This window comes from Lithobates pipiens, unplaced genomic scaffold (genome assembly GCF_037356315.1).
Source record: "Lithobates pipiens isolate NorthernLeopardFrog02 unplaced genomic scaffold, aLitPip1_a1.2 Scaffold_23, whole genome shotgun sequence".
Classification (NCBI taxonomy): domain Eukaryota; kingdom Metazoa; phylum Chordata; class Amphibia; order Anura; family Ranidae; genus Lithobates; species Lithobates pipiens.
Genome location: NW_027507785.1, coordinates 194414968 through 194426390, shown reverse-complemented (window position 1 = coordinate 194426390; position 11423 = coordinate 194414968). Strand labels below are relative to the sequence as shown.

General features: G+C 41.6%; 1 protein-coding gene across 1 annotated transcript; it reads left to right on the top strand.

Moving 5' to 3' along the window:
* Positions 1-7712: 7712 nt before the first annotated feature.
* On the top strand, positions 7713-10463 carry LOC143927130 (ras GTPase-activating-like protein IQGAP2). Its single transcript, XM_077451086.1, has one exon. It carries the CDS (start codon positions 7713-7715, stop codon positions 10461-10463), a length of 2751 nt encoding a protein of 916 aa, XP_077307212.1.
* Positions 10464-11423: the final 960 nt, after the last annotated feature.

The following is an 11423-nucleotide window of genomic DNA, read 5'->3' as shown; positions in this document are numbered from 1 at the left end:
AGATCGCACTGCGATATGCGAACTGATCTGGGGGTGTCAGTAACATTTCACTGACACTCCCAGCAGTTCGCATAGGGCAGTGTGAACTGCCGCCGGGAGGCATGCGATGCGGGAACCCGCCGCGGATTCGCGGCGTTTCCGCATCGCTCCAGTGTGAACCCAGCCTAATAAGCGATCATTTTTCTGATCGCCGTATTAGTGTCCCAGGTGACGCTAGTTAGGCAGGTAGGTATTTAGGTTCCCGCAGCTTTTTATAGCGCCAGGGACCCCCATATACTACCGCATAAAGCCCCCTGATTGCCCCCTAGTTAACCCTTTCACCAGTGATCACCATATAACTGTTACAGGTGACGCTGGTTGGTTAGTTATTTTTTTATAGTTTCAGGGCACCCGCCATTTATTACCTAATAAAGGTTTAACCCCCTGATCACCCGGCGGGTGTCATTTGTGACTAATAACTGTTAGGGCAGTTAGGGTTAGCCCCCTTTAGTTCTAAGGTACCCCCCTAACCCCCCCAATAAAGGTTTAACCCCGTGATCACCCCCCGTCGCCAGTGTCACTAAGGCTGGGTTCAGATTGCAGCGGTTTATGAGAACGGATGTGATTCGCACCGCACTGCAGTGCAAATCACATCCGATCTCTGTGCGATTCGAGTTCAGCCATTCGCCGCACCCGCCACACCCGCCGCACCCGCCGCAAATTCGCACGGGACCCTTTTTTTGGCCCGCAGCAGAATCGGATCGCATGGGTGTTCACACCATGCGATCCGAGTTTGCAGATCGCACTGCGATATGCGAACTGATCTGGGGGTGTCAGTAACATTTCACTGACACTCCCAGCAGTTCGCATAGGGCAGTGTGAACTGCCGCCGGGAGGCATGCGATGCGGGAACCCGCCGCGCATTCGTGGCGTTCCCGCATCGCTCCAGTGTGAACCCAGCCTAATAAGCGATCGTTTTTCTGATCGCTGTATTAGTGTCACAGGTGACGCTAGTTAGGCAAGTAGGTATTTAGGTTCGCCGCAGCTTTTTATAGCGCCAGGGACCCCCATATACTACCGCATAAAGCCCCCTGATTGCCCCCTAGTTAACCCTTTCACCAGTGATCACCATATAACTGTTACAGGTGACGCTGGTTGGTTAGTTATTTTTTTATAGTTTCAGGGCACCCGCCATTTATTACCTAGTCTCACTAGTGTACCCCTAAATTTAGGGGTGTCTACTTTCCAAAATGGGGTCATTTGGGGGGGGTTTGTGCCATCTTGGCATTTTATGGCCTTCAAAACTGTAACGCCCTTAGAAAGCCTGAAGGCGGTGCTTGGTTTTCGGGGCCCCGTACGCGGCTAGGCTCCCAAAAAGTCCCACATATGTGGTATCCCCGTACTCAGGAGAAGCAGCAGAATTTATTTTGGGGTGTCATTTCACATATGCCCATGGCATGCGTGAGCAATATATCATTTAGTGACAACTTTGTGAAAAAAAAAAAAAAAAAAAAAAAAGTTTGTAATTTTCCCGCAACTTGTGGCAAAATATAAAATATTCCATGGACTCAACATGCCTCTCAGCAAATAGCTTGGGGTGTCTACTTTCTAAAATGGGGTCATTTGTGGGGGTTTTGTGCCATCTTGGCATTTTATGGCCTTCAAAACTGTAATAGGTAGTGAGGAGTGAAGTCAAATATTTACGCCCTTAGAAAGCCTGAAGGCGGTGCTTGGTTTTCGGGGCCCCGTACGCGGCTAGGCTCCCAAAAAGTCCCACATATGTGGTATCCCCGTACTCAGGAGAAGCAGCAGAATTTATTTTGGGGTGTCATTTCACATATGCCCATGGCATGTGTGAGCAATATATCATTTAGTGACAACTTTGTGAAAAAAAAAAAAAAAAAAAAAAGTTTGTAATTTTCCCGCAACTTGTGGCAAAATATAAAATATTCCATGAACTCAACATGCCTCTCAGCAAATAGCTTGGGGTGTCTACTTTCTAAAATGGGGTCATTTGTGGGGGTTTTGTGCCATCTTGGCATTTTATGGCCTTCAAAACTGTAATAGGTAGTGAGAAGTGAACTCAAAAATTTACGCCCTTAGAAAGCCTGAAGGCGGTGCTTGGTTTTCGGGGCCCCGTACGCGGCTAGGCTCCCAAAAAGTCCCACATATGTGGTATCCCCGTACTCAGGAGAAGCAGCAGAATTTATTTTGGGGTGTCATTTCACATACGCCCATAGCATGTGTGAGCAATATATCATTTAGTGACAACTTTGTGTAAAAAAAAAAAAAAAATTTTTTTTTTGTCATTATTCAATCGCTTGAGGCAAAAAAATAAAATATTCAATGGGCTCAACATGCCTCTTATCAATTTCCTTAGGGGGTCTACTTTCCAAAATGGGGTCATTTGGGGGGGTTTTGTACTGCCCTGCCATTTTAGCACCTCAAGAAATGAGATAGGCAGTCGTAAACTAAAAGCTGCGTAAATTCCAGAAAACGTACCTTAGTTTGTAGATGTGACAACTTTTGCGCAAACCAATAAATATACAATTATTGACTTTTTTTTTACCAAAGACATGTGGCTGAATACATTTTGGCCTAAATGTATGACTAAAATTGAGTTTATTGGATTTTTCTAATAACAAAAAGTAGAAAATATCATTTTTTTTCAAAATTTGCGGTCTTTTTACGTTTATATCGCAAAAAATAAAAATCGCAGAGGCAATCAAATACCATCAAAAGAAAGCTCTATTTGTGGGAAGAAAAGGACGCAAATTTTGTTTGGGTACAACATTGCATGACCGCGCAATTACCAGTTAAAGCAGCGCAGTGCCAAAGTGTAAAAAGACCTCTGGTCATTTACCAGCAAAATGGTCCGGTCTGAAAGTGGTTAATAGATCAGAATTTATCCATACTGTATTCTGTACATCAAATCTTCTCCACGATCATTTTATACTTCTATTATATACACAATATGCCCATCTATATACTTCTATTATATCCACATTAAACTCATCTATATACTTCTATAATATGCACTATATACCCATCTATATACTTCTATTATATACACATTATATCCATGTACATACTTCTATTATATACACTATATACTCATCTATATACTTCTATTATATACACAATCTACAAAACTATATACACTTTTATTTGATATATACTTCTAATATCTGCACTCATTATATACTAATATATATATATATATATGAAAAAAATTTTTTTTTATATCTATATAATATACTATTACTACTACACTAATATACTATATAATTATACCAAGAACATAAACACACAGCACTCAGAATGCACAGCAGCCAATCAGCTTAAAGCTCGATGCTGATTGGTTGAGTGGTGTCACATGACATGAGGTCACATATTCAGACGTGATGTCATTACAAAAAAAAGGATTCAGTTTGCACAGCAGCCAATCAGCTTCAAGCTTGATGCCTATTGGTTGAGTGTTGTGAACTGTGATGTCATAGTGCTGGCAGTTGGTATTAGGCAGAACAGAGCTGACATCAGTCAGTGTTCTCTGAGTGTTATTAGTGAACAGATCTTTCAGCAATCCTCTGCGAAATCCGCCATCTTTACTTCTATTATAGCAAAGTATGTACCGATTTATCTATATACTTCTATATCTTATATACTAGGATAATATACATTATAATATATATATATATATATATATATTTTTTTTTTAATTATTTATTTATATACACAATGGGGGTTATTTATGAAAGTCAAATCCACTTTGCACTGCAAGCGTACTTGGAAGTGCAGTCACTCTAAATCTAAGGGGTAGAGCTGAAATGAGTGGAAGCTCTGCTGATTTTATCTTCCAATCATGTGCAAGCTAAAATGCTATTTTTTTATTTTCCTTGCATGTCCCCCTCGGATCTACAGCGATTTTACTTCCAAGTGCACTTGCAGTGCAAAGTGGATTTTCCTTTCGTAAAAACCCCCAATATACCCACCTATATACTTCTATTATATACACTATATACCCATCTATATACTTCTATTATATACACATTATACTCATCTATATACTTCTATTATATACACATCTATATATTATTATATACACTATATACCCATCGATATACTACTATTATATATACTATATACCATCTATATACTTATATTATCTACACAATATCAGTGACGTCTGGTGCTCAAAAAAAAATTTGGGGGGGGTGCAAACAAATTGAAAAATACTGAAAAAAAAATACATCAATTCCCGCCTCTGTGCCCATCATATGCAGATTAATTGTAGAAGGAAAACATCTCTATACTCCCCTACTGCACAGAGCAACACCGCCCGCCCTCTTTCTGGTCCCTCCCCCATGCTAAGTACACCCAAGCAGGCTCCTCCCATTCACCCACTGAGCAAAGGCTGGGTTCCGTCCTCTCTCTCCTCATTTGGCTTTGATTGACAGCAGCGGGAGCCAACGGCTCTCTCTGCTGTCTCAGCCAATGAGTAGAGAGAGAGACCCAGGTGAGGGCGGGACTGCTGCCATGGTATGTGTTGTCGGTAATCAGTTAGAATGGGCGGGGCGGCACTAACTGAGGACACCTATCGGCAGATGAGCGGCACGGCGGGGCTCAGCTCTATAATTCTGTGATAAGTGACGATGTGAAGGGGCGAAGCCAATTATTTACTTAATAATTAAAGAGACAGTGGCGGGAACTCCGCTCTAATTTATTTATAAAAGTCTCTCATCACTCTGAGCATTTCCTCATATTTCTCATATTAATAGATCAGAATTTATCCATACTGTATTCTGTTCATCAAATCTTCTCCACGATCATTTTATACTTCTATTATATACACAATATGCCCATCTATATACTTCTATTATATACACATTAAACTCATCTATATACTTCTATTATATCCACATTAAACTCATCTATATACTTCTATTATATCCACATTAAACTTATCTATATACTTCTATTATATCCACATTAAACTCATCTATATACTTCTATTATATACACAATATACCCATCTATATACTTCTATTATATCCACATTAAACTCATCTATATACTTCTATTATATACACTATATACCCATCTATATACTTCTATTATATACACATTCAACTCATCTATAAACTTCTATAATATACACTATATACCCATCTATATACTTCTATTATATACACAATCTACAGAACTATATACTTTTATTTGATATATACTTCTAATATCTGCACTCATTATATACTAATATATATATATATATATATATATATATATATATATATATATATATGTAAAAAAAATTTTTTATATCTATATAATATACTATTACTACTACACTAATATACTATATAATTATACCAAGAACATAAACACACAGCACTCAGAATGCACAGCAGCCAATCAGCTTAAAACTCGATGCTGATTGGTTGAGTGGTGTCACATGACATGAGGTCACATGTTCAGACGTGATGTCGTTACAAAAAAAAGGATTCAGTTTGCACAGCAGCCAATCAGCTTCAAGCTTGATGCCTATTGGCTGAGTGTTGTGAACTGTGATGTCATAGTGCTGGCAGTTGGTATTAGGCAGAGCAGAGCTGACATCAGTCAGTGTTCTCTGAGTGTTATTAGTGAACAGATCTTTCAGCAATCCTCTGCGAAATCCGCCATCTTTACTTCTATTATAGCAAAGTATGTACCGATTTATCTATATACTTCTATATCTTATATACTAGGATAATATACATTATAATCTGTATATATATATATAATTTATTTATTTATATACACAATGGGGGTTATTTATGAAAGGCAAATCCACTTTGCACTGCAAGCGTACTTGGAAGTGCAGTCACTCTGAATCTAAGGGGTAGAGCTGAAATGAGTGGAAGCTCTGCTGATTTTATCTTCCAATCATGTGCAAGCTAAAATGCTATTTTTTATTTTCCTTGCATGTCCCCCTCGGATGTACAGCGATTTTACTTCCAAGTGCACTTGCAGTGCAAAGTGGATTTTCCTTTCGTAAAAACCCCAATATACCCACCTATATACTTCTATTATACACACTATATACCCATCTATATACTTCTATTATATACACATTATACTCATCTATATACTTCTATTATATACACATCTATATATTATTATATACACTATATACCCATCGATATACTACTATTATATATACTATATACCATCTATATACTTATATTATCTACACAATATCAGTGACGTCTGGTGCTCAAAAAAAAATTTGGGGGGGTGCAAACAAATTGAAAAATACATCAATTCCCGCCTCTGTGCCCATCATATGCAGATTAATTGTAGAAGGAAAACATCTCTATACTCCCCTACTGCACAGAGCAGCACCGCCCGCCCTCTTTCTGGTCCCTCCCCCCATGCCAAGTACACCCAAGCAGGCTCCTCCCATTTACCCACGGAGAAACGGCTGGGTTCCGTCCTCTCTCTCCTCATTTGGCTTTGATTGACAGCAGCGGGAGCCAACGGCTCTCTCTGCTGTCTCAGCCAATGAGTAGAGAGAGAGACCCAGTTGAGGGCGGGACTGCTGCCATGGTATTTGTTGTCGGTAATCAGTTAGAATGGGCGGGGAGGCAGATGATAATTCTGTGTGCTAAGTGACGATGTGAAGGGGCGGAGCCAGTTATTTGCTTAATAATTAAAGAGACAGTGGCGGGAAATCCGCTCTAATTTATTTATAAAAGTCTCTCATCACTCTGAGCATTTCCTCATATTAATATCAGAATTTATCCATACTGTATTCTGTACATCAAATCTTCTCCACAATTATTATATACTTCTATTATATACACAATATGCCCATCTATATACTTCTATTATATACACAATATACCCATCTATATACTTCTATTATATCCACATTAAACTCATCTATATACTTCTATTATATACACTATATACCCATCTATATACTCTTATTATATACACATTATACCCAGGTACACACTTCTATTATATACACTATATACTCATCTATCTACTTCTATTATATAAACAATCTACAGAGCTATATACTTTTATTAGATACACTATATACTTATAATATCTGCACTCATTATATACTAATATATACATGGGGTCATTCTGCAAAGCCCCCCACCCACAACTGTGTACTTCTGCGGGTCCCAAGAGGTTAAAGCAGGGGTAAGAAGGCAATTCAACTATCTGCTTTAACCCCTTGGTTGCTGTACTGCACAAGGTTGCAGGGCTCCTCATTAACTTGAATGGGTCATGCTTGCTGAGTGCTACACCCACCCACCATGACAGGGCATATGACTCCTGCTGTGCCTGCGACATGCCTGCCCCGACCCTCCCCCCCGACCGCTGCAGCTAATAGGGGATGTGGTTGGGGCAGGGGTGGAAAAAACTCGCCCTCTTTGCTGCCGACACACCAACAACTTTACAAGCACAGCACTCTGTTTGATGCTCTGGGATGGCGGGTTGGCAAGGCCAGACCACGATCTACCAGTCACCTGGCCGCCATCAATATACATATACTTCTTGTCATATACAGTATTTACTAGTATAATACTAATATATATATTCAGTAGTAAATTGATCCATCACAGACTTGGAATTGTGTCAGATTTAGTTATAGAAAACTTAAATAGAAATAAGTAGAGATCTTCCAGAAGGTTCTTCTAAGAGTGCTAACGTCTATTTTTTTTTCTACAGTTGTGAAAATGACTACTCTGAAAAAGAGACGGTCCACTTTATGTCGGAGCCTGGACATCTTCTCCAATGACAATATCAGCAGTTTTCTCACCTCTTTTTTCCAAAGGGAAGATAAAGTGCAATCCCAAACTGACCAGAATTCAAACATCTCCTCCAATGAAGGGATGCGCAGTTGGCTGCGCTCATTTTCCCAGAGGAAAGATCACAAAATGCCTTCCCCAACTATGCAGAATTCAGACGTCTCCTCCAATGAAGGGTTCAGCAGCCGACTGAGCTCATTTTTCCAAAGGGAAGATGATGAAACAGATTCCCCAACTAACCAGAGCCAAGAACTGGTGGGGACAGAAGCCGTGGATGACAAAGTCGAGAGAGAAGTAAGGGAGCAGTGCCGTGACCAAGCCATTGTAAAACTTCAGTCACTCATCAGAGGCTATGTGGCGCGGAAATATTATAAATCCTTAATGAGAGATGAGAATCCTCCTCTGAGAGCGATCAGATATTTTTCACGCCTCCTGGATCCCGTTGACCCGAGCTTTGTTCAGCAGGTTCAGCTGAATCTGCTGAAGGATGAAATTGCCTCTAAGCTCAAAAACATCTACAAACAGAAGGAGGAGATGAAATCCCTCGAATATGACATTGTCTCATTAGTAAAGGACAAAACTGCTCAGCAGGATCTTCTGTACAGATACAAAAAACTGACGAGCAAAAACAAGAATCAAATAAAAGAGGCGATCACCATGGGAAGGCAGGCGGTTTGTGAGGGCATAAAGAACAGGCAGAAGGTGGATTCCTATGAACACCTCTTCTATTGTCTCCAGACCGACCCCACTTACCTGGCTAGGCTTATTGGCCAGATGTGTGACCCTCAGGATATAACAATGATTGTAGATAGATTGCTCCACAGTCTGTACAACTATGCTTCCACACCACGAGAAGAATACTTTTTCGTGAAATTGATGGAAGCCACACTCCGTGAGGAAGTGGAGACTAGACTTGATGCCATTGAGGATGTACTGAATGGGAAATCAATGATTTTAAAGCTAATTGTGAAATTTTACACGCATCAAGCCAACTACACGGACCTAGTGAAGGCACTGACACCAGCAATAAGGGAGATACTCAGTGTCACATATAATCTTGCCGTCTTTGCAAACACGACTTCCAGTCGACACAGAAAATCAAGAATTCTAATAGAAAGAATACTAGGAATACCCATTCCTGAGACCCCTCCAACAATTGATGATTTCTCGATCTACAACATGGCAGACAAACTTGTAGAGTCCATAGTCTCCTCTGCAGACAGCATTCCGTATGGGTTGAGATACCTAACAAAGGTCCTTCAAAAATCTCTGCAAACAAAGTTTCCAGAGGAAACTGAAGATGTCGTGTTGAGCACTGTTAGCCAGTTCCTATCTCAGTACCTCCAGCCAGCCATAGAGAGACCAGATCTCTTTGGTCTCATTGCATCAGACGTGTATTCAAGTTCAGTGCAGAGGGAGAACCTCATGTGTGTGTCTAGGATCATCTGCCAGACCATGCAGTTATTCACTGACAAAACTATCTATGATCCTAAGCGGTCCATCAATTTCTGCAGTACCATTCCAAGGTTCAGGGAATTCTTTCATAATGTTCTTAATGTTCCAGAGCCAGAGGAAAAATGTAACTTTAACAAGTTACTTGAGGCTATACAGGTTCCTGTGGTGAAGATCCCTGCAGAGGACATCATCTATACACATTCTTTGCTTTCTAGATATGAGAATGATGTATTTTACGACACCATGGACATTGCCTGCCAAGTGTTTAAGGATATTGGACCAGTCCCTCATGTGAACGATCTTCTTGCCACGGATGCAGCTGAATATGACCAAGCAGAGGAAAGATTTAAAATCTGGCTGTATATAAGCAGCAAATTTCCTCTACTGCATAATTTTAATGCTGAAATGGAAAACCTTAAGATTACTACAAGAAAACTGGTTTTGGATGCAATTCGTCTGGTGCCTGGAGAAACTCTCCAAGATGTTCTTATGACACCTATTTCACTGGCACAAGAAGAGCAGCATAGGACCCTAATGGGAGGCACACCTTCCACTAGGACTAATGATCTACAGGATATCACAGAGTCCTACTTAATGAAAAACCATGATCTCTCCCTGCAGATTAAATGCTACAAGATCAGTGCCAACCTGAACACTTTACAAAACGTTTGTGCATTCTCAGGAGTGAGGAACCACCAAGATGTCCTCAACCTAATCGCCTGGGAGGTCAAAGAGAAGTACAAGCTGCGTCTGGAAAGAAAATGTGAGACAAGAACCATCCAGAAGATATTAGATGTACTCTGCAAGCATGTAGACTATCTGCAGAACCTCAAAGACCTGTACAAGAGGTACCGGAAAAAGTGTGTGGACAACATTCTCTGCCGCGAGTCATGTCCTGGCTGTCAGATACGGAAGGTCCGATTTGAAGACGATGAGGGGATTACATACTCTGCAAAAAAACTACTGAAGAAAGGAGTGATAATGGACACATGGGGGGAATTCAGGCAACTGAAAGATGAAATCATCTGTATAAAACTCACGGGTGATGTCTTTAATGTCAGTTTAGGCAGCAAAAGTGTTCTCCTTCCTGTTGTCGATGTGCTACGCCTTCATCATAGCAGCAATCCAATGTTGAATCTTTTCCATTATAATGTCGACGTTGACATGTTTTTATTTCTGGTGACCAAGCTTTTTGGGAAACAACACAATCCACTACGTTCTTGAGCGCTGTGCTGCCCCTACAAAGGTGGCGTCTCTCACCTGTCCCATCTGTCCTCTTTTGAAGGCCCCATGTTGACTCTCAGACCTCTGGTGTGATCCACTGCGTTTTCATTGACCTCTTCATCTCCGTTCTGGATTGTGATCATGCAGCTTATCACCTGCGGGGGTGTAGTGGTTGCAGCCTTTCACCTGGGGGGCAGGGGAGAGAGCAAGAGGGGGAGGGAGGGGGCAGAAGAAAGAGGGAGGGGAGAGAGAAAGAGGGGGAGGGAGAAAGGGGGGGGGGAGAGAGGGGGCAGAAGAAAGAGGGAGAGGAGAAAGGGAGAGTAGGAAGGTAGGGATAAGAGGGGGAGGGGACTGACAAATAGGAGGAGGAAGAGAGAAAGAGGAGGGAGAGGAGGCAGGGGAGAGAGAAAGAGGGGGAGGGAGAGAGCGGGCAGAAGAAAGAGAGGAGAAAGGGAGAGTAGGAAGGTAGGGGTAAGAGGGGGGAGGGGGGAGAGAGAAAGAGAAAGAGGAGGATAGAGAGAGAATGAAGGGAGAAGAAAGAGGGGGTAGGGGAGGGAGTAAAATATATGAGGGAGGAGAGGAAGAAGAGTAATAGTGGGAAGGGGAGAGGAGGAAGGTAGGGGAGAGGAGGAAGGTAGGGGAGAGGAGGGGGGGGGGAGAAAAGGAGTAGGAGGGGCAAGAGAGGAGAAAGAGGAGAGGGGGCTGAGAGGAAAGGGGGGCGAGAGGAGAGGGGGGCTGAGAAGAGAGGGAGGGCAAAGAGGAAAGGGCGGTGAGAGGAGAGGGGGCTGAGAAGACAGGGTGGCAAAGAGGAGAGGGGGGCTAGGCAGGGAGAGAAGGATCACCAATCTCTATTCCTCTATATAGCTCTTTATATCACTAGAGGGATCACCAGCAAGAGGAAGGAGGTCCGGATTCCTCTATATAGATCTTTATATCACTAGAGGGATCACTGGCAGGAGG

What these genes read in the sequence shown, in the direction of transcription:
- LOC143927130 (XM_077451086.1), top strand. Translation starts at nt 7,713, where the DNA reads ATGACTACTCTGAAAAAGAGACGGTCCACTTTATGTCGGAGCCTGGAC.